Here is a 24,292-nt window from a genome sequence, read left to right on the forward strand (position 1 = left end):
TTACAGTTTTTTTCTGAATCATTATGTTCAAGTACCTTCATTAATTCAATAGACTTCAAAATTGTGCAGTCAGATGTCATTATTTTATATTTTGTGTATATTATTATGATCAAAAAATGAAAAAACCTCAAAAGTTCCTTAAATTTTTACAAGTTTTTCTAATTTACAATAATCAGACACCTTCAATTAATTAATAAATATCATTGTTCTCCAGTCAAACATTGTTGTGCATGTTTTTCCTGATTTAATGTGTTCAAACAACCTTCAATATATTGATAGACATGAAATTTCTGCAGGCAAAAATTGATTTTCACATGTTTTTTTTCCTGAATTATTATGATAAAGCACGTTCAATAAATATGATAAATCGATAGACCTCAAAGTTCTGCAGTCAAACATCACTATTTCACATTTTGTCCAGTGTTATAATGGTCAAACACCTTCAAAAATGTACAAACCTAAAAGTTTTTTAATGTTTTAAATATTTTTCGAAATAACTATGATCAAACACCTTGAATAAATTCATTAACCCTAAAGATCTGCAGTCAAACACTCTTATTGTACATTTTTTTAATATTGTTATGATCAAGTGCCTAATAAACTAACAAACGTTAAAGTTCCTTAATGTTTTACATGTTTTTCTAAATTACTATGATCAAACACCTTCAATTTATTCATAAATCTTAACATTTTGCACTAAAACACTGTAATTTTACAGCTTCAATAAAGGTTTGGACCCAAAAGTTCTCCATTCAAACACCTATTTTAAATATTTTCCTAAATTAATAAATTGTGAAACCTTAAACGTCTGCTGTCAAACACTGTAATTTCACGTTTTCCTAAAGTACTTTGATCAAATACCTTCAGTGACTCCATAGACGTAAACATTCTGCAGTCAATCACCGTTATTTTAATGATGCTGGACTTTTGGCCCGAGGCTTGACTTTTCATCAGAAATCACCCGAGCAGCAATTTTCCATTTACAGGACTTGAGGCTTTGTGGTGGATTGATGAAGTTTGTTTCGTGTCACATTTCAGAAACTTAACAGCAGCTAATTAGCTGTAAACTGAGAGGAGAAACTTCTTTAATTACACATTTCTCTACCTAGAAGGCTGCTATTGTCAGTCATGTAAAAGAGATGAGTTGTGCATCATGTAGAACAAGATTTACTTCTTCTTTTGTTTGCATTTTTCATTAAAAACCCACTCACCATGTTTCTCATTTAGAAACATGCATCATCTTTATCTTTATTTTAACCTAACCTTTAATTCTCTTACATTCTAAAAAGAATTGTAAAATTATGGCTAGCAACAGCTGCTACACAAAAAACATAAAATTAAAGTGAAATATTCTAATTACAGTGCAAAAACAATACATTTACAGACATTTTTATTATTTTTTGTGGAGAAACGCAGGCAATAATTCAGGAAAAATCCTGTAAAATAACACACCGTCAATAAAGTGATAAACCTAAAGGTTTTTTGGGAAAAAAACATTATTTAAATGTTTTGTTTTCAAAACCCACTCAACATGTTTCTCATTTACAAGCATATATTACCTTTCACTTTACTCTGTCCTAACCTTTAGTTCTCTTAAACTGTAAAATATATATATTTTAAAATGTAAAAAACTGTTAAATAACTGGTAGCATCAACTGCCAAACAAAAAGAAGAAAATTGAAGTAAAAATATTCTAATTCAAGTGCAGACATTTTTATTATGTGTTTTGTCGAGAAACACTGATAATAATTAAGTAAAAATCTGTAAAATAACGGACATCCTCAGTAAAGTGATAAACCTAAAAGTTCTGCAGTCTAATGGAGACTATTTGGCCTCCAGTTTAGACATCCATTGCAGTCCTGACACACTAGTAAATGAAATATTCCTGCTCCAGTGATCAACAAGACTTTGGGCTTTGTGGTGGATTCATAAAGTTTTGTTTTAGTGTTGGACTGCAGCAACTTTTTTTTTTTTGCACTGCAGCAACTTAACAGCAGCTAATTAGCTGTAACCTGAGAGGAGAAAGTTATTTAATTCCACATGTGAATTTTTTATCTCCTTACCGAGAAGCCTGTTATTGTCGAGACATGTTTTCCATTTACAAACATATATTCTTTAGCTTCACTTTGACCTTTAATTCCCTTACACTTGCGGAAAATACACGATTTCCCTGATCCTTATCACAAAGACAGAAGCCGACTTTACATGAATGTTTAATAATGCCTTTCATTCCAACAAACGTTAGATTAGAGATTCATGCTATGCCATTTTATTGAAGACATCATCTCTATCTTGAGATTCATCTCCAGCTCTGATCTTTTGTGCGCTAATCAGCCGTGTGGCGCGAGGAGGTGACGAGTCTGAACTCGTAGGCGACTCGGTGGAGGACGTTGTCGCATGAAAATGAAGGGATTCAGTCCCTCCTCAGGAGTAAACAAGAATATGGGGAAATGTGCAGTTTGGCAGAAAGGAGGAATTAGCAGCTTAAAGATTTTCTATCGTGATATTGAACCGCAGGAGGCACCTTCTATACTTTTAAATGCTGAGTTCAAAGTGGCACCCAGGAACTTGTAGCGTCTTTTCAATCGACTTTATATGGCAGCTTCTGTGGGAGATGTTTGTTTTCTTTGTCCTCTCAGGTAATGCTGGCGTCCGGTCCTCCTGCAGTTTATCTCAAAGTAACTGCTGTTGCTGCGGCTAATAAAAAGTACATCACTCCAGTTTCTCATTATTGAGTTGCATTGTAGGGATACTCTGAGGGTTCAGTGCTGCATTTCCATAATGTCTGAGGAATCACAGGAGACAGATTATGAATGGTCATAATCAGCGCTGGAGAGGCAGAGATATTCTTAGTGGCCAGATGCATTTTGGTTCTGTGGATGAGTCAAGCTGGAGAGAGTCTTGGAAGGAGTAAAGAAGTGTGACTGGACAGTGAGGAGAGGTGAGATTTATTACACTGCAATAAATTACTGTAAGAATGCAGCCAAGTTTTAACAGTAGTGTGCTGTTTTTAAAAAGAAATACCACGAAGAACTGCAAAATCTGATGCTTTTTAAAATTAAAGAACAAGAATAACCATCAACAGCAGGATACTGTGCAACCTGAGCAAAGTATTTGACACAAATGAGACACAAAACATTCCTGGCGAGACACAAATCAGTAGAAGGAAGATACAACAATGGCAAGCTACACAAAAAAGATGTTAAATGACAAAAAGACACTGAACACTACAAACAAATCAGACACACAAAATGAGAGACAACACTAGCGCGACACAAATGGCTAAATCAGACACACTAACCCTCTCAAACGGGACATAAAACATCAAAATCCAGACACAAAATGACACAAGCGTGACACATGTGCAAAATCTGAAACAAAACAAGAGAAATGACACAAAATGAGACAAGACACAAAATGACATAAGCGAGACACAGATCACTAGAGGCAAGATATAACAATGGCAAACAACACAAAAAGGACATTAAATCATAAAAAACACACATTAGACCCCACAAAACAACACAAATAAACCAAAAAAAAAAAAAGCAGACACAAAATGGCGCGCAGCACCAAAATCAAGAAACAACACTCATGAGACAGAAAATGGCAAAATCAGACACAAGATGTCACAAACGGGACATAAAACATCAAAAACTAGACACAAAATGACACAAGTGCGACAGAAATGTGCAAAATCAGAAACAAAGCAACAGATGCAAGACACAAATCAATGGCAAACAACACAAAAAGACATTAAAATACAAAAACACACATTAAACACCACAAATCAACAAAAAACAGACACAAAATGACACGCAGCACCAAAATCGAGGGAGACAACTACTCTAGTGAGACACAAAATGGCAAAATCACACAAGAATGAGAGACAAAGCTGTACAAATAGGACATAAAATATCAAAAACAAGCCACAAAATGACACAAGCATGACACAAATGTACAAAATCCGGAACAAACCAACAGAAATGAGACACAAAATCACACAAACAAGACAGAAACAACATATGCAAGACACAAATCAATAGACGAAAGACACAATAGCAAACAACACAAAAAGACATTAAATGACAAAAAACACATTAAACACCACAAAGCAACGCAAATGAGACACAAATCAACAAAAAACAGACACAAAATGACACACAACACCATCATCGAGAGACAACTGCACTAGTGAGACACAAAATGGCAAAATCAGACACAAAACCTCACAAACGGGACATAAAACATCAAAAACCAGAAACAAATCAGAAACAAAACAAAAGAAATGAGAGAGAAAATGACAACAACCAGACAAAAAACAATACAAACAAGACACAAAACAGCAAAAAATTAGACACAAATGAGATACAAAATGACACAAACGGAATGTAAATCAACCTACAACAAAACAGCACACACCGGCCACAAAACAACACAAAATCACACACATTTAACTGAAAATAAAACAAGTGAGACATAAAATGACAAAAACAAGACATAAGACAATACAAGGGAAAAATGCGATACCAAACAACACTAACATGAAAAAAACAACAAAAATTAGACCATAACTACAATTACAGTTAATTACAGTAGACACAAGATATTAAAACTGTATATTATTAAAATAAAAAACAAATGCTGGCTACACTATTCAACAGTAATCCTCATATTCTTCTGCATAGTGATGACCTGTGTCAGTAAATTTCAATACTAACACTGTAAAAATATAGTAAAACAATGGCTGCTGTGGCTGCCAGCATTTTCCAGAAATATTTCTTACAGTGTACAACAGCATCCTAAAGACGGAGCAGCTAACAAACACTGAAACAAAACCATTGGATGGAAACGAAAGCGCTAATCAGCTCACACCTACAATTCATCTGGAGGAATTCTGGGACTTGGAAGCTTCCATTGATCTCTATTATTACAAGCAATGCAACAAACCCATCACAGATTCAATGAAACAAACCAGAAAAACAGGAAATGAAGAAGCACAAAGACAAAGCATCACAGATGTTAAGCTCAGCCTCGTGGCTAGTATTAATAAAAACACGAGAAATAAAACACCTCTGTTGTAGCTGCGAGTTTGGACTTAATCACAAGACAGAGATTGTTCCTGAAAGAGACAGAAACAACCTCATCTTCTGCCGTTTTACTGAAAATCGACTGCACAGCCTGGAAGCTCTGCAAAAAAAGGAACTAATCAGAAGTAAAGGGGTGTTTACAAAATTCAACATTTCCCATGGTGCATCTTGATAGCATCTCTGCCTGTCGCCCTGGCTGCCCATGTTGTTCAGACTTCCACGCTGCCAGCTTTAAGTACAGACCGAACAATGAGTTATTTTCCTCTCAGACTTCACAAAGCTCCTCCTCCTACACGATGGGAGTGAAGCTGCAGCTGAGTCCCATTGAGGAGCATCTTGATTTGACAAGAGTCGGTGGTTTCCTCTTCAAGTGGCGACAGAGAGCTGCAACGTGGATCTAAATGCTGGAGGAAGACACTGATTGTTTCCTGAGGTGTGAACATTCTGACTGCGAGACAAACTCACAGCAAAACAAGCCACAATCCTGCAGCTTTTCTTTCTTTTTAGGATTTGATTGAGCAAATCTGAAGACAAACACTTGGCTCTGTGTGGATTACTAAATATGAAATATTCCTCATCGCCCACTCACTTAAAATCAGCTCGTCAGTTCTACTACAGCAGTTTTTTTCACATTGCAGGGATTGATTTGACTTTGCTCGTACAAATTTGCTCAGTTTAAGCTGCTGGTTTTCATTTGTTTTAAATACTGACTGCCTTTTTCCAACCCTTTTTGTCCGTCTTTCTAAGAAATTACAGGAATGTGAACATTGCAGCCAGTAGAATCCTTCACTCTTCCTGCTCATACAGCACCACAAAACACATCCAATGAGACACAAACTGACACAAATCAACATAAACCAGACTCAAAAAGACACAGCTGAGAAATAAAACAAGAAAAATAGGATGCATAACAATAGAAAGAAGACAAAAAATGCCAGAACTCTGACTCAAAATGACACAAATGAGACATAAATCAACAAAAACAAGACACATATCAATACAAAGATGACAAAAAATGGTAATAATCTGATTCAAAATGACACTAACGAGACATAAAATAACAAAAACAAGACACAACTATGCAAATGAGACAAAAAATGGCAAAAATCTGACTCAGAATGACACAAATACACAAAACAAGACACATAAAACCAGCAAGGCCGAAAAATGGCAAAAATCTGATTCAAAATGACACAAATGAGACGTTAATCAACAAAGACAAGACACATAACAATACAAACAAGACAAAAAATGGCAGAAATCTGATTCAAAATGACTCAAATAAGACACAAAACAGCAAAAACAACACTTATAACCATACGAATGAGATGAGAAAAGGCAAAAATCAGACACAAAATGACACAAATGACAATGCAAATTGACAAAAACTAGCAAAAAACCACCACAACATGACATGACGGGTTGATCTGACTTTATGATGTCATCTCTTACACATCTTACTTGTTGTAAGTTGCTGCTGTTCATTTGTTTCGAATCCCGACTACCTTTTTCAAACCTTTTTCTTTCTAAGAAATGTCTAATTATCTAAGCAATGCCTCACTTCCTTAACTCATACAGCAGCAGAACATATTTTTTTTAAGGCTATTTCTGTCATGAGACCTTTTTAGATTTTGCCATCCAAGAAAATGAGACTCATCCCCATGAAAGTTAAAATACAAGACAGGAGAGCGGCGCCCTTACAATTTGTCCTGATCCCAGCTCTTTGTTCAAGGGTAGTTATTTTATTTTCTTCGTCAGTTTACTGGTAGAATTTGTTCTCCTGAGCTGCCAGCCCCCATATAACTATGACTCAAGCACTGATGCGGCGTAGCAAATGTGTCTTTGGTGCGTGGAACGTTTCCCACTTTCATATCCTGATTTGCCGTAAGACTTCACGCTTGTGTGTGTTTGTGTGTCTTCTTCCGCAGAGATCCGCGAGGCCTTCAAAGTGTTTGACCGCGATGGGAACGGGTTCATCTCCAAGCAGGAGCTGGGAATGGCCATGCGCTCTCTGGGCTACATGCCAAACGAGGTGGAGCTGGAGGTCATCATCCAGAGACTGGACATGGATGGTGAGGCAAACACAGGATTTTAAGTCACAAAAAACAGAAGCTTTGTTAAACAAAATAGCAAAAAAACAGACTCATAATGACACAATGAGACATAAAACAACAAAAACAAGAAACAACAATACAAAGAACACAAAACTGGCAAAAATCTAAAACAAAATGACACAAACGAGACATAAAACAAGAAACATAAAACAAAAACTGGCGACAATTTGACTCATAGTGACACAAATGTGACATGAAAAAGCAAAACAAGATGCATAACAATACAAAGAAGATAAAAAATAACAAAAATCTAAAAGAGAATGACACAAACAAGACAAAAAGCATGAATAACAAGACACATAGCAATAGAAACAAGACAAAAAATGTCAAAAATCTAAAAATGACACAAACAAGACATGAAACAGCAAAAACAAGACACATAGCGATAAAAAATGGTAAAAATCTAAAACAAAATGACACAAACGAGACATAAAACAAGAAAAACAAGACACAGCAACAGAAACAAGACAAAAAATGGCAAAAATCTAAAACATGACACAAATGAGACATGAAACAGCAAAAACAAGACACACAGAACAATAGAAACTAAACAAAAAAAATGGCCAAAATCTGACTCAAACTGACACAAATCAACAAAAAACAGTCACAAAATGACACAAACAAGACAAAACAAGAAACATAATGCAGAAAAGAAAAAAAAATGGCAAAAATCTGATTCAAAATGACACAAATCACTAAAAACTAATCACAAAATGACACAAACAAGACAAAACAAGAAACATTAATGCAGGAAAGACAAAAAAAATGGCAACAATCTGACTTTGGTTATCTAATCTTTGGTTAAAATCCAAAACAAAATGACACAAGTGAGACATAAACTTGTATCGCTCCACCACTGAGAGCCTCCTGACCTACTGCTGTACAGTGTGGTTCAGCTGCTGCTCTGCAGAGGACAGGAAGGACCTGCAACGGGAGGTGAGAGCATCAGAGCAGGTGACTGGGACCACACTACCTCCCCTCAGAGACGTTTACACCAGCAGAGTTCAGAGGAAAGCCAGGAGAATCACCAGAGACCCCCCAGACCCAGCACACTCTCTGTTCTCCCCTCAGCTAGACGTTACAGGACACACAGGAGACAAAACCAACAGACTCAAAAACAGCTTTTATCCCCAAGCTGTCAGATGTCTGCTCCCTCCCCCCTCAACGACAATATCACACACCTGCAAGTGCAATATCTATGAGTCAGTGCAATACATACCATGTGCAATTTTGCTCTTATGTTGTATATGTTTTTGTAAGGTGTGTTATATAGACTATTTTTAATGCTGCTATTTGGAGAGTACTAAACCAATTTTCATTGTTTTCTGTACAACAAAAATAAGACTCATAATGATGCAACAAGACAAAAAAAAATAAAAAATCAGGCACAAAGTGCCACAGCAGGAGGATATATTTGATTTTTTTTAAGGTTATTTCTGTCATGAGACCTTTTTAGATTTTGGCATTCACAAAAATAAGACTCAATACGTCTGATTCATCCGTATAAAGGCAGGAGAGCGGCACCCTTACAATCTGTCCTGATCCCAGCTCTTTGTTCAAGGGTACTGATTTTATTTTCTTCGTCAGTTTACTGGTAGAAATTGTTCTCCTGAGCTGCAAACACCAACTGTTCCTCTGTTTTTTTTCTCTTGCAGGCGACGGCCAGGTGGACTTTGAGGAATTCGTCACTCTTCTGGGTCCAAAGCTGACGGCAGCTGGGTTGCCAGACAAGTTCAACGGCACCGACTTTGACTCCGTTTTTTGGAAGGTACTCGTTATTCAGTGCATTATTTCCTGCTTATGAAACAGAAACCTGTTAATCATCACATCCACTGGGTCATTAAAGGGTGGATTTTACTAAGAACATTAAAAGTCATTTTTATGTAAAATAGATCCTAATTTATTTACGGACACCTCATTAGATAATAAGCTGTTCGTTTTAGATGGTGGGATGGAAATTAGTGGGACGGAGCTCATATCAAAGCCGCCTTTGTTGTATTTGCACGATAACAGCAGCGGAGCGCCTATCAGAAAGTGGCTCTCCAAATTTAGTGTGAAAGAAAAGGGGATTTGTGGGAATTCGTGGTGCAGTTGGTGGGAAAAAAAAGGAGTTGCAAACCAAAGACACCTGCTGGGAGAGCGGAGAAGCCCAAGGGACTGCTGCAGAGACTACATGGCTTCACATATCATTATATAACAGAGTGGCAGTATCAAGAATGCGCTGCTGGATTGATCACACAGAGCCGCCGGTCACACCACTGAGCCGAAAACGAGGAGCATAGACGAGCAAACAAGCACAGACACTGGGTGGACCCTTATTTTTTTATTCGTTTTTTGTTGTCAGTTTGAGTCTTAGTCATTCACAGATTCTGTATTTTATTAATTTAAAGTTATGTAATACTGCTGCAGCGCTGGAATGTTAGAAAGTAAATTCAGTTTAGGGTTTTTTTTTGCTCCCGCAGTTTGCATAGAGTTACGGTAAAAAATAATTTTTTTACAAGCAAAAACATAAAATTTGATTGTATTGTAGAATACATTGGCTGAACAAACAAGAAAAACAAGACACATAAAAATACAAATGAGACAAATAATGACAAAAATCAGAAACAAAATGACACTAACGAGATATAAAATAACAAAAATAAGAAACACAAGACAAAAGAAATGGCAAAAATCAAACCCAAAATGACACAAATGAGACAAAATGACACAAAGAAGACATAAAACAACAAAAATAAAACCCATAATACAAATAAGACAAAAAAATGGCAAAAATCTGAATCACAATAACACTACAGAGACCTAAAATAACACAAACAAGACACACAACAATACAAACAAGACAAACATGGCAAAAATCAGACTTGAAATGACACAAATCAGACTTGAAATGACATAAATCAGACATGAAACAAACAAACAAGACAAAAATGGAAAAAATAATCCAAATTAAACTAACGAGACATAAAATACCAAAAACAAGACATGCAACAGGACTAACATGACAAACATCTGACTCAAAATGGCCCAGATGAGACACAAAATGACACCAAGAAGATCTAAAACAAGAAAAACAAGACACGCAACAATACAAATGAGACAAAAATGGCAAAAATCTGACTTAAAATGACACAAATAAGACACAAAACAACAAAATAAAACACCTAAAAATACAATCTAGACAAAACAAATGGTCAAAATCAAAGTTATACCAACGAGATATAGAATAACAAAAACAAGGCAAATAAGACAAAGAATGGCAAAAAATTTGACCCTAAAATGTCATAAATGAGACACAAATGGACACATAGAAGACGTAAGACAAGAAAAAAGAAACACAATACAAACCAGACGAAAAATGACACAATGAAGACACAAAACAAATAAAATATACCACATGAAAATAGTAACGAGACAAAAAAAGGTAAAAATCTGAATCAAAATTATACTAACGAGACATAAATTAACAAAAACAGACATACAAGAAGACAAAAAATCGCAAAAATCTGACTCACAATGACACAAATGAGACAAAGTGATACAAAAGAAGACAAAACAACAAAGGTAAAATGCATAATACAAACAGGACCAAAAAAATCTCAAAAATCAGACTCAAAGTACGCAAACGAGACATAAAATAACAACATAAGACACCCAAGAATACAAAAAATGGCAAAAATCAGACTCAAAATGACACAAATAAGACACAAAACAACAAAAATAAAACACATAATTCAAACAACACAAAAATGGCTTATTTTGCAAAATTCTTTTTTTTGCAAGCGAAAACATAAAATTATGTTGTATTATAGAATACATACATTGAACAAACCTGTTTTTAAATGTGTTGTATAAATACACTATATTAATAGTAACAAATATAAATATATGACTAAATAAAAACCTAATAAATCACACAAATAACATATTTTTTTGTAGTATTGGACATTGCATGTATGACATGTAGCCCTGAGCTTTACATAAAAGTAAAAATTCATAATCTTTTTTTTTTAATGTTATGCAGTGGAAGTTACAGTATTGTTCAGTTACACAGTATGACAGTATAGTGACAGGAGCCATATTCCATCTAGTGTACTTTACCTGTTTAATATAATAATGTTTGTTCATGATGCTTAAAACTGTATTTTAATTCAGGTGTGAGTTTGATTGCAGCACTTTTACTTGTAATCAATTTTTTTTTTTTTGGCTAGTATTGCAACTTTTACTACTTTCACCACTGCATTATGTGTTAATATTCATTAAAATTAAGGAAAATATAAGTTTTATTCTAAGGTTTAAATTTAGCCACAGTTTTGTTGATGCATTTTGGTACTAAAATGTTGCCATTGATCAAAAATGACATTACATGTGTTTTCCATACAAAAATGGACAAAGTTGGACTAAAATTACAGTTTTACAGCCAGCTATAACAGATCTGACTCCAAATTAAGAGTTTAGACTCAAATCTCTCAGTGTAATAGAAAATATGATTTGTCCAGTAGGAGATTCAGCAGCATTTTGATTGGATTTCAGCTCAGTCAGGAATCTAACATGCCCATTCATCCTAATTATCAATTTCCATCTTGATTTTTCCATCTTCTGACAAAACTGCAGGAAACATTCCAACTAAACTCTTTCCCTTGCTGTGCAGTGCTGCTGTTCATGCTTATTTTGTTACCATCCTTTTATACTTTGTGTGTATATGTACCTTTTATACTGCATGCAGGTATGTTTGTACTGCAAACGTCCACGTTAATGTTCAGTTTTGTGTGTCTAACTCCAGTGCGACATGCAGAAACTGACGGTGGAGGAGCTGAAGAGGCTTCTGTACGACACCTTCTGTGATCATCTTTCCATGAAAGACATCGAGAACATCATTATGACCGAGGAGAACCACATAGAGAACCCTGAGGACTGCCAGGTGGATATAGACAGTAAGGAAGAACCTCCTCTACTTCAACGTTCTGCTGCTGTTTATGCTGTATTTTTAATTTAGGAATCAATCAGTTTTGTTTTGGAGAGGAATGGAATTTTATGTGGCTTGATTGAAACTTTCAACATGAATATCTGACAAATTAGCAGTAATATGTCTGTCTATAAATAATATCCTGCTTCTCAACAGTCATTGTGACATACAGAAGTTGGACGTTGCGATTATATTGCATGTATCTAGATCAGTCAGGATGCGTGAAAGATGAGCTGCATGATCAACAGATGGGCAATGAGAAGAAAAACTAATATAAAAATGTTTTTATTAAGGTTTTGGGCCACAGTGTTTAACCAGAACAGTTTCCATGCATCTTTTCATTGATAATTCTCTTGACGGAATAAAAAACTATCTTTCCAAGACATTTTATTTGAGCTTGGAGCGACATTGAAAGGCTGTTTAAAACAAGAAATATAATACAAAAAAGCCAAAAAAAATGGCAAAAAACTGACTCAGTGACACAAATGAGACATAAAACAGCCAAAACAAGAAACATAACAATACAAAGAAGACTAAAAATGAAAAAATCTTTAAAAAAAAAAATGACATAAATGAGACATAAAACAAGACACATAATAAAAAAGACAAAAATGGCAAGTCTAAAACAAAATGACACAAACGAGACATGGAACAAAAAACGAGACACAGCAATCGAAACAAGACAAGAAGATGGTAAACATCTCAAACAAAATGACGCAAAATGAGACATAAAACAACAAGAAAAACAATAATCATAATACAAAAAAGACAAAAAAAATTGGCAAAAATCCAAAACAAAATGACAAGTTAAAAAACAACAAAAACAATACACATAATGATACAAAAAAAGCAAAAAAAATGGCAAAAATCAGACACAAAGTGACACAACAGCAGAACATATTTCGTTTTAGGTTATTTCTGCGTTGGAGCTACATTTAAAGGCTGTTAACTCCTCATTTGAAATAAAACTGAGCAAAAACAGAAATAAACTGTTGTCTTTCATTTGTATTCCTGCATTTTCTGAGATAAAATTCGCAATAAAAATGTTAAAAACACAAATCAGTATCAAGTATTGAAACCATTAAGAATAAATAAAGGAATTAAGATTTAAGACAAAGTGAATCAGCTAAGACAAGAACAGCTGGAGGTAGAATAAGATGAAATTGAAACTCCTAATTTCCCTAAAGATAAACTGAGTCAAGGTTTAGATTGTTCTTCAAATTGTTTCAGGTTACTAAAAGTTCAGTAAAATCAGCCGACAACTGCAGTGCAATCTGATGATTTTGGTGTGTTTCTAAGGCGATGCATCAAAAGACAGCAGTGAAGCCATACCAGGAGGTAGAAATAACAGTAGAGGCCTTATAAATAAATAATATCAAGTGTCTCAGAGAGGGAATATTTCCTTATTCGGTGTTCTGATGATGGTGTTGGAGAGCACATTAGTCCAAAATCCCCCATAAGTGTTCAGTTGGGTTGAGATCAGGTGACTGTGAAGGCCACAGCATCAGATTCACATTATTTTCATACTAATCAAACCATCCAGTGACCCTTTGTGCCCTGTGGAATGAAGCATTTCCATCCCAAAAGAGACCACTACCATTAGGATGGAGATATCCTCTCCACTAACCTATCTAACAAAGCCAACAAAAGGCCAAAAAATAACTTTAAAAAAATAACTTTAAAAAAAAGCGCTAAAATTAAATGAGGGAAAATGAAGTCATGCTGCAAATTTGGTTTTGTGTTGCAAATTTAATGAACTGGTTCAACAGTCTTCAACCTTTTCAACCTGAAAACTTGCCAGTGGGTTTGAAAATCATGTTATCTCAGCAGAAGAAAGAAAATGTTGAACTATTTATCAGAGCCAGAAGCTGTAAAAACAGAAACAATTATGAGATTTTCAGCTATCCCACAATTTGTTAACTTCTAACCATTCCACTGAAAAAATATATTAAAATCTAAGCTAAAACTTGTGCTATTTTATTAAGATCGCTTTATTCAACATATCTAATTCAAAAATTGCCAAAAATACAGCTTTTGCTTAAGCCAGATTGCGCAGTACAACTGAGCATCTATGCCTGAATCAGTTGCGACAAACAGTCACCTGCCAACAATTCAAAGACTTTTTAGTTAAACTGAGCTGTGCTGTGGGTTTGTGCCATTTCCACAGAGGTGCAGGTCTTTATATTGAAGTGAAAAATGAGCCCACAGTGACTGAAAATATGACAGGAGCGAAAAATACCCAGAAACTGCTTGGGATTTAGAGTGTCTATAACCACATTTAAAAAAAAAATAAAATACACATTTTGTTCTCTTTCACCATGCTAGAATCATTGTTTTTGTTGATTGGCTTCATTGTTAAATTTCCTTACAGTCAGAACTTTGTCAAGTTTTACCATCTTGCACCAAAATCCGACAGTCACTCAAGCAAACCTACAAAGATACCAACTCCTCTCATGATCAGCCTCAGTCATCAGACTATAATGGGCTCCAGTCAGTCATCAGCAGTGTCTAAAATGCCCTCTTGGGCTGCTGTTTTGTAAGATGAGTTCCCTCTCTCTCTCTCTCTTTCTTGTCACCCGTAAAAATGACTACACTAATGCCAAAGCTCCCTCCGCCTACACAGACTCTGCAAGGAGAACCCTGTTCTCTGGGGCTCATTTAAAAGTCATTGTCAGAAATGCAGGAAATCCCCTACCGAAGCAGAAACAGAGTTAAGTTCGGGGAAAATTGCCACAGCGAGGAAGTAAATTACACCTCTTCATTATCAGATGAGTAAAAAGTTGGAGATTTGCCGTCTCAAATGTGGAGTTTCCCCTTAAATGGCTAATTTGCTGAGGGATGCATTCAATCTCCAGTGCTGCAAATTACAACAAGAAAGATGCATTTTGTTTTCTGTTGTAAAAGGACTGTGAGGTATTTTCCTCCTGACCTCTGGGAGAACAGAAAGAAGAATCAAAAGTGAGACACTTTTAAACATTTCAAAATATCTTCAGTTTGGAGTAAAATGCAGCACAACAGATTCTATTGAACCGTTTCTTTCGCTTTGTCTGCTTTGATTCTTCCTTTAGATGATTCTGCAGATACACTAGACCTTTTCTTTGAGCGCCGCCTCTTTGATAAGCGTCTTTTAATATGCCACTCAGGTGTCAATCCATTTGTTTGTTGTTCCAAAACTCCAATCAGTATTTCAATCAGGATGCAGTTATGCGGCATACAGGTGTGAAAACAAATTTTCAGGCCGCCGTTCTTCCCTTTTTAATTGTGTTCATGTAAATTGAACGGTTTGAGCAACAAGTTCTTCTGTTTGGAAATTACAATCAGATATCTTTCAAGCATTAAATAACGCCTGCTGTGGACTTTTCAGGTATTTTTCCTTTACTTTTTCCTTCCTCCCAGGCTCCAGCCCGACACAGCAAGTCAAGCAAACCTGTGTGCGCAAAAGCCTGATATGCGCCTTCGCCATCGCTTTTATCATCAGCGTCATGCTCATCGCAGCCAATCAGGTGCTGCGAAGCGGCATGAAATAGGAGCCAGGGCGCCTGCAGCCTTGACCACCACCTAAAGGCTACTTTACAGGACAATGGCTGAGGAGACAAAGCTCAAAAACAAATACAACAGACAATCACACAGCTGTGAAACAGACCAAGATGAGAGGACGCTACATGTGCTGGGATATATCTTGGAGAGACAGTTTTCAAGGAGAACTTGACTTCAGATACGAAAAGGAACAGTGGACAGCTTACTATACATATCATTCTCCGTAACACCTACATTTAGTATCCATTAGCTATGTGCATTTGAGCAGTGTTGCATTCAGTATGGTGGCAGCTATAGAGAGAAGTGTAGTGACTGTCCAGTTTCGTATTTGTCCAGTGTACCATGCAGTTTGTTGTAGACGAGTAGGAAGAATCTGTGAAATATCATGGGGACGCTGGAGGAAATGTATTACTGAGGCTGGAAAGGGTTATTACGTGCAGCATTCAGAGTTGAGATGCAGTGCAACGTTGATCAAAAGACCACTTGGGAGTAACAATAGCTTGGTAAGAAGTGGATAATAGAGAAGGGTTTGCGAGGAAGTGGACTGTTTTATTCACTGGCGTCGGAGCAGGATGCAGCCGGGTGAAGCAGGTTAACAGCTGTCGGTATGATGGTGAAGAGGCTCTGAATGGACAGGTTACTGGCTGGACACGCAGCAAACACTCGACTCTCTCTCTGCTTCGCAGGCCTCAGAGGATGACCATCATCTATGCATGAAGTGCATGGATTTTAAAAAAAAGTCGTCTTGACACATTTGTAGAAGTTCTTATCAATGTATTAATCACTATGACTGTGTAACAGAGCTGTTTTCAATTACTTAATGACAACTGTGAGCAATTGTGTGTGGTGCCAGGGTGTCAGCAATCACAACAAAGAGTAAAGCATACAAGTGCATGAAAAAGAAGGGCTGCTTTAGTACATGCTCGATTAAAAAATAGAAATCTGTGGACGTTTTCTGCCTTGCTGGGCGCCTGATTATCATCTCTCACTGCCGCAGGACAGCAAATAACTACAAGATGTGTCAATCAAGCATTTAAAGAATATGCATCTAAAGTGAGCTAGTGGGGGGTACAAATGTGCAGGAATGTATTTTGTTCTTTTTTTTTTAGCTTGTTTTCTGTCTGGATGTGTTGCTATAGAGCAATAACTGTGTGTAAAATAGACATTTCACAAAGCTTTGAACAGACATGAGGTACCAGGGAAGCTACTAATTGTTAGAAGTTTTTTCTGGAACAATTCTAAAAATTAAGGTTTTGGCAATAGAAACAGACATTTGGTCTGATGTTCAAACACTCTTATTCAGTGAGATACAAAGATCAGACGGACGAGTGTGTCAGAAGCTGCCCAGTGAGCCGAAGTTGAAAATGGTGTAAACGGTCGCAATAAAATACTAATACCTGTGAAGGCACCACATGAACTCGATCGGATGTAGGTTAGATTGTTGTGCAGGTATCTGGGTACGGTCCATCGCTATCATTGTGTGTGTTGTACATATAAACCGACATTACCAAAGCTACAGAAGGATCTGTCACTAGAGAACTGGGCCACACAGGAGCAAGATTAATAAAAGGGGATGACAAATACCGACAGAAATCCTTCAAGTCTAATGTGTACAATGTAAATCCCAACTTTCCAATCAGCCGACCTTCACCAGGAGAGATTTTATCTGAAACAAGGTCAAGAAAAAACTCATTTGAATATGCGACAGAGCAACGATGTGCTCGGGAAGTTAAAAAAAAAAAAAAAGTCCTTCACAATGTCCTCAAAATGAAGACAGTAATGGCAATAAAAGGATCTAAATAATTCACATCTTATGAATACAACATCTTAGAATCGCCATTGGCAGCTTCCCCAAAAACTTAAAATTTCACATCGCCCGGAGCCAGGCAAGCTAAGGATTATCTGATGCACCTCAGTGATTTGTCAAAAGTGTCAAAACTGTGGAGAAAACACTCAGAAAAAAATAGACGAAAAGAAGACCATTTATTAATGAATACCTTTGTTTCCATTTTGCACTTTAAGATGTGCTGCAGCGCACAACAACTCACCGCCATGATTGTTCATCCATTTCCAGAAATAGTTCAGACATTAAAAAATTTAAAAAACAATCACCTCACCATAGATGTATCTATTTTTGTGATAAGAATGTGATGGAATAGAATATAAACCGACTGGCAAACTTTACCGTCTCATTCGTTTTCCATGTCATTAGTGAGAGAACATTTTTTCATGGGGAATAAAGGTTATAATAATAATTTCATTTGTTGCCTTATTCTTTGAAACACTTTGTATGTACACATTTTAAAAAAATCCACCAATTTATCATTTATCGCCAGAGCAAAATGTACGAAAACCTCTACTTTTTACAGATTGAAAAAACCTGTGCGAACATGTTGATAGTCTACTGAATGTTCTATTTCCATTCTACTGTACTTTGATACCTGTCTATGGATCTTGCAAAACTGTTTATTGAACATGTGATATCTGTTCATCGACTCCACCCGATGTTCTTCTATGTCTGTGGAATGGTATTTCACATGAATAAAACCATATAACAAACTGTGCCCATGTTACGTGTCCGCGCAGTAATTTTTCAATTTGTGCTTGAGATGACTCTATGAGATGCCGAGGATCGGTTTCATGGTATTGACTGACATCCTGACATTTCAGATTGAAATCCATAGAATGTGATGGATTTTTCAAGGTCGGCTGCATCCATGGATTGCTTTATTCCACTCTGGGGCTCCCTTTTGGCTTAGTGTAGTGGTTTTTTTTGGCCTCATCTGTCACATTTATCCCCACAAAATCGACTTTTATATCTCTTATGGACAATAGCAAGAGTTAGGCTGCTCTATTCTGGTAATCTACAGCAGACTAAGACATTATTTGCACACTAAAAACTGCTGGGTTGCTAATGTAATTGTCTGCGTTACCTCGACAGTCACTAATTTAACTTTAAACAAGGTGCATTAAGTAGTCGATGACCTTCATGAGCTTAAATCGGTCCAGTAACAAGCAAAGACTGGAGCATTTCTCACAGTCCTGCAGCTATAGCAGCCTGTAATGTAGATAAAATCCAACTGGAACACCTTGTGAGGCACTAAAACAACATATGTGTACATTTGCTATTTCTATTGGGAAGCTTTTGAGCCTTTTTAGCTGGTAAATGCGAGGATGCAGCGTATGTAAGGGTCTCCTGCTGACAGCATCATGTTCCATCTTTGAGCTGAAAATGCAAGTAGGTGGTGAGGAGATTAGGAGCATCTTGAATTGCCAGGAGGCAGACAGTTTGTGTCCCAAAACTGATTTTGGGCCAAGCAACACTCCCTGGATGTAGGAAATCTAAGTCTCCTTTGATGTTAATTTTTGAAAACGCTGATTAGGAAGTCTGTAGTGACTTTTTGGCGATTTTGAAAGGTTCAAAAGAAAATCACTCTTTAATCGTTGGTGTTCATGCTCAGTAAAAAGCAATGAGGCTTTAACTAATGATTGGCATTTACTTCAGTCAATCAAAGGTTAATGTCCGTAACGGTCCATTTAAAGTGCATTTTAAACAGTAGGCATAGATTTATCTTAGCATAAACTTGAAACATTTTCAAAGATCAATAATTGAAATAGAAATCGACTTACTTCACTGAAGGGTCATAGAACTATGCAAGAAAATATAGAATAAAAATACACAAATACACAAGTGTAACTGACTGGTATTCAAGCAAAATAGCAAGCCAGTCCCATACACTTCAATGTGAACAAAGCTATTGGCCAGAAGATGCTCTTTCCCAGTAATCACAAATGTTCTTGTTCTTAAAAATAGCTTTTTGCCTTTAATTAATGACTATTTTAACTCAAAACATCTAAAAAAAAAAAAAAAAAAAAAAAGTGGACATTTTTCCAACAAGTTTGTAGTGGAACAACACAAAAGTTTTCATATTTGCAACATGTTATAAGAACTAAATTTCTCACAGCTGAATATAAACAGTTATCATCATCAGTCATGAACTCTTTAAACTTAAATTCAACTTTTCCAACTTCTAGCTCTGCAGTTCTCAGCCTGAACTTAGTCTTTTGGTCAGTTTACTAGTGTATCCACCACTGACCTGCTAACATGTAGCTTGACTATGATTGACACTGGTTTTGCCTGTATTTGGACAGAAAATAAATTACTGCACAAATCATAGACTGCATATAAAGATGGATGGACCATCTGTGATGTTTCCCACAGGTTTGAATCTCAGGCTGCATTTCGAATTGCATACTTTTCCTTATACTAAACGTATGTACTACAGCTCCCCTTGAAAAATAAGTACTGATTCATGCAGTATGTGCAACTTAAACTTTGGCAGTCACAGTCTGTTGTGCGAAATGATCTGTCATTTGTTTGTGCGCTGTCAGCAGCTCCAGCTTGTTTATTCTCTTGTTTGAAACCTTTTATAGACAGCTCAGTCAGTTAGGCATCACTTGTTTGGAATCTCTTTCAATAAGATTTAAATCAGCATTGCATTAGGTATTTAAATTTGAATCTCCATCTAAGGTCATTCCAAAATTATACAGTTGTCTTACTGACGATGTTGCTCAACTTTGGCATATTTGCATTCTGGTGTATTTTTTGTCTTTTCTACTTGTCATTAAAATCCCTCAAGAGTCAGTTCTTGTTTACCAATTTAAAAATGGGATTCAGATCTTGTGAGAGAAACAGCAGCTGCAACATTCCCCTGGAAATAGCATGAGGTTTGCATGACAGTGACACTTTCGGTATAAATAGCTCAAAAGAAAAACTAAGAAGTTGTGAAAAATGCTAAGAAATACACATTAGACATGTACCGAAATAGCAGCAACTTAAGACATCCTTGGATATGAAACAGATTTACTCCCAGACAAAACTGAGAAAAAAATATTCGCAAATAAGTTGGGAAGAAAATTCCTGGCAGGGTCATTATACTGCACCTTCTGGAGATCTTTTTCACACATTAATCCATCAGAACCACCAATAATGATCATTTTCTGAGTCGTTTCCATATTTTCTCAATTTGAGGAACCGAAGGCAGTGTGAGGCCTCGGCAGAGTGAGTAACGGTTTTGTCGTTCCCAGAGGGAGACGGAATAGGAAAATATTTCATTTCCTTTGTCTCGACATTAATCAGTTGCTGAATGCCTCAAGGTGAACAGTGGTAATCAAAAGGAAATAACTGGCATGACATTCATCTTTTTCTCTGTAAAATCCTTGGAGACACACAGGAAAAAAACAGCCAAATAGTTCCTCGCAAACAGCTGCCATTGACCAGAAAACCATTACAGTGACCCGATGATCAATGGAGGTCAGAAAATGAAGCTTCCCCACGAACACATAAATCACAACAGAAGAAAAAGAAGAAGAGGCACTTGTCAGTTTCGACGTGGTGGTGTTAAAGTCAGAATCCTTGGTTTTTTTTGGTTAAAGAAGCCAGATTCAGCCCAGATTCCTGTGGGATCACTGACTCAGTAACTTTATTACTCAACTGCAGCGCAGACACTGCTGCATCAGTCCACGGATGTCTTTGTTGCTCGGCGAGACAATCCCCCTCCTTACCAAAGCTTAAAGGCTTTTCATTTGAAAAAGAAAAAAAAACATCTTCATGCAGCTTCAAAAGAACAAGTCAAGGGTTTGACATGGTTCTTATGTTGTATGATTCCAGACAAAGGGATGCCACGAGCTGGGACACGAAAACACGTCTTGAAAAGATTCAAAATAATACCGAAGAGCTCCGCGGAAGTCATGCTAATCTCATCACAGCTGCACAAACAAAACCGGCAATTGATCATGCTTTTCTCTGCACTAAACCTAAGCTGATATGGTGCAATACCATTTGTAATCAAATTTATTTATAGAGGAGAGCAGATTAGAGAGCAAATAAAACTTTGTTCTGGGGATCTCCCAAAAAAACAACCAAAAAAGCAATGTTCACGAGAGAATGAAAGCAATGTTTATGCAGGGAAACACTGAATGTTAAATCGCTAATTGTTTGCCAGGCAGGTTCGTAATGTGCATTTGCGTGCCGATAACAAATGTGCATGGAAATGTGTGGAAACTGCTGGTTCGAAATGAGGCCCAATCGGAGAATTAAAAGGCCGCACATTCTGCCAGCACTTCCAGCCGTCCTCGCTCTCTCAGGCATTTGAGCACAACAGATCATTATCATTTCCCCAATAAGGTGCCGAACACATTTGCACTATCCAAATAAGTTAATCGTCAAGGGACCATCTGCAGGGTTTGCCAATCATCATAAATTTCCCCGGCTGCTTGCAGATCACCTGTTTCTGATCCACACATGCAGCCAGATCTGTGAAATTGCAGCACTGTAATTTGTATCATTGCGGCACCATTGTTTTCGACGGGGGGACATTAGCAGTCGCATCAGGCCACGATGTTTCTCGCAGAGAGGGAGTGATTAGAAGGACTGGTTCACACAGCAGTGGCAGGAAAAAAATGGAGACGTTTCTCATCCATTACTGATGAGCCTGGTTAGCCTCCATACATGAAAGCAAAGCAGAGATCTGCGCTTACGATGATTTTTTCCCCCTCCTTTCATTCTCAAATTTTTATGAGAGTAGAATTAGGATTGTTTAAATGGTTTTTTTTGTTCAAGCCTTTATATCATCCAGGGTAATCAATAGTAAACAAAGGTGCAGGAGAACGAAGTCATTTAAGGAAGCTTGGGATGATCAATCGCACTGAGCAGAGTTATTGTGGGCCGCAAATGAATACATCTCTGAAATGGATCCACTTTACTTTCATTAGAAACACAAAACTTTTTGTGTCCTTGCTTCTCTGCCTCCCGTAAATAAATTGACCACATTGTCCATCAAACTAAAAGTTCTCATATCAGCCAAAAGTTGAAGAGAGAAAAAGATGAAACTTCCAAATAGGGCTGTGGTTTAGCATTTACAAAAAAGAAAAAAAAGTTAGACTTCAGCAAGACACAGCATTTGATCTTGACAATGATACACAAAGAGACTTTCCTCCCCAAGAAATCCGTGTGTCAGCAGCCTTTTTAGCAAACTAAACTTGAATATTAACAGGGGGTGTTATATAACAGGCCTCTAAGCTGCCAAACGTGGTAGCTGCTGCTCATCCTTCAGCCAACTTCCATTTAAAAAAAATCACAGGAACAACACGTCTATCCTGCTCAGGCCACATCTGGCAGCTCAGGAGATGAAGAAGTAATCAGCGGACTTCCAGGAAATCAAACAATGTTATATTTCCTCCCTAGAAGACGTGTCATTCAGGTTGACCCCCAGAGGTGGAGGCCAGTTTGCTTATCTGAGCGAGGAACCTGTTTGATGCCATCAGTGCTGGATTTGATGGCAGCAGATGGAGCTTTCACTGCTGCCAGAGGTTTTATTTCTCACCGCTGATTTTATTTATCTTGTGTGTGTATGTGTGTGATCATTTTGGATGGAAAAAAATCTTTGGTGTTTTCTGGCTTTCTGCTCTAATGACAGTACCTTAATGAGGCATTTGCAACTGCAACTGTTAGAGTAATTACACATGTAACACCCAAAAATTAATTTTAAATAACAAGGAGACAATACCCAAAACTAGCATGCTTTTTTTTAAAACAACAAAAGGCTGCCAGTCACAAAGCACTGTAAAAAGGTAATTCCCCAAACCCAGTGTAGTTTGTTGGTTGATTTCATTAGTGGTCTTAACTCAAACAGATTGATGCAAAATGTGGCCCTACGTTTTTTTGTTGAGTTCAAACATAAATTTAAAGCAATTCAGTGGCAAAAAAAATGTAATAAAAGACAGAAAACACCTGCAGACATTGTCTGTACTATATGCAGGAGATGTAGTTTTATTCTACATGAACAGCAGTGTGAGAGGTCAAAGAGTCCATTCAACAAATTTCTTGTTTAAGCTGATGTCTGATAATATTCATTAAGCTCTCTTGTTGAAATACAGCAATGTTGTTTGCTTATCCTTTCTGCCAAAAGAAATACACATTTACCTTTTTAATTGTCAGGATTAAGACTGCCAGTAGTGATGGAAAAGAAAATATTCCATGTGAACTCTGAGAATTTGAAAAGCTTAATGACATTTAGGTGCATCATTGAATTGTGTTTTTCTTCATAATATTTTTATCCAACAAGAAGATGAGGTTTTATTGTGACTAGGTCAACATATTGAAGCCAATGGGCAGCATTTTGTGCCTCCCTCTGCAGAGATGCCACTGTCAAATGCCACATTTTGGACCCCCTATGCTACATTGACTGTTATTATAAAATATTTTGGCTGACTTCATGCCGTTTTCTTTCTCATACTAGCATCAACATTTTAATGCAATTTGAAAACTAGTCTTTTTGGAAGTCATTCAGTAAATAAGCAAGAAAAACTCTGGGGAGACTTCCAATGACACCATCCTGGCAAGAACAACCCATTAGACCTTGCAAAAACTGTTTCACATCTTGTGTGTAAACTTATCTGACATCACATAAGCTACCGTATTTAAATGTAAGCTGTCCTGTATTAGCAAGTGCAGTAAATCAACAGGACAGTCAGTTGTTAAACAGCTGTTGAATAATGCAAGAAAAGGTCAGTACTGGACTCCA

General features: G+C 36.8%; 1 protein-coding gene across 1 annotated transcript in view; it reads left to right on the forward strand.

Annotated features, from left to right (window-relative positions):
• Positions 1-18,271, forward strand: part of LOC111585904 (calcium-binding protein 7) — a 36,123-nt gene extending 17,852 nt beyond the window's left edge. Inside the window, exons 2-5 of the mRNA XM_023295543.3 lie at positions 7,019-7,162; positions 8,860-8,972; positions 11,988-12,138; positions 15,567-18,271. Coding sequence (XP_023151311.1) covers positions 7,019-7,162; positions 8,860-8,972; positions 11,988-12,138; positions 15,567-15,697 — 539 coding nt within the window. The 3' untranslated portion in view covers positions 15,698-18,271. The remainder of the gene's footprint in view (positions 1-7,018; positions 7,163-8,859; positions 8,973-11,987; positions 12,139-15,566) is intronic.
• The last annotated feature ends 6,021 nt before the right edge of the window (positions 18,272-24,292 follow it).

Source organism: Amphiprion ocellaris, chromosome 6, assembly GCF_022539595.1.
Source record: "Amphiprion ocellaris isolate individual 3 ecotype Okinawa chromosome 6, ASM2253959v1, whole genome shotgun sequence".
NCBI lineage: Eukaryota > Metazoa > Chordata > Actinopteri > Pomacentridae > Amphiprion > Amphiprion ocellaris.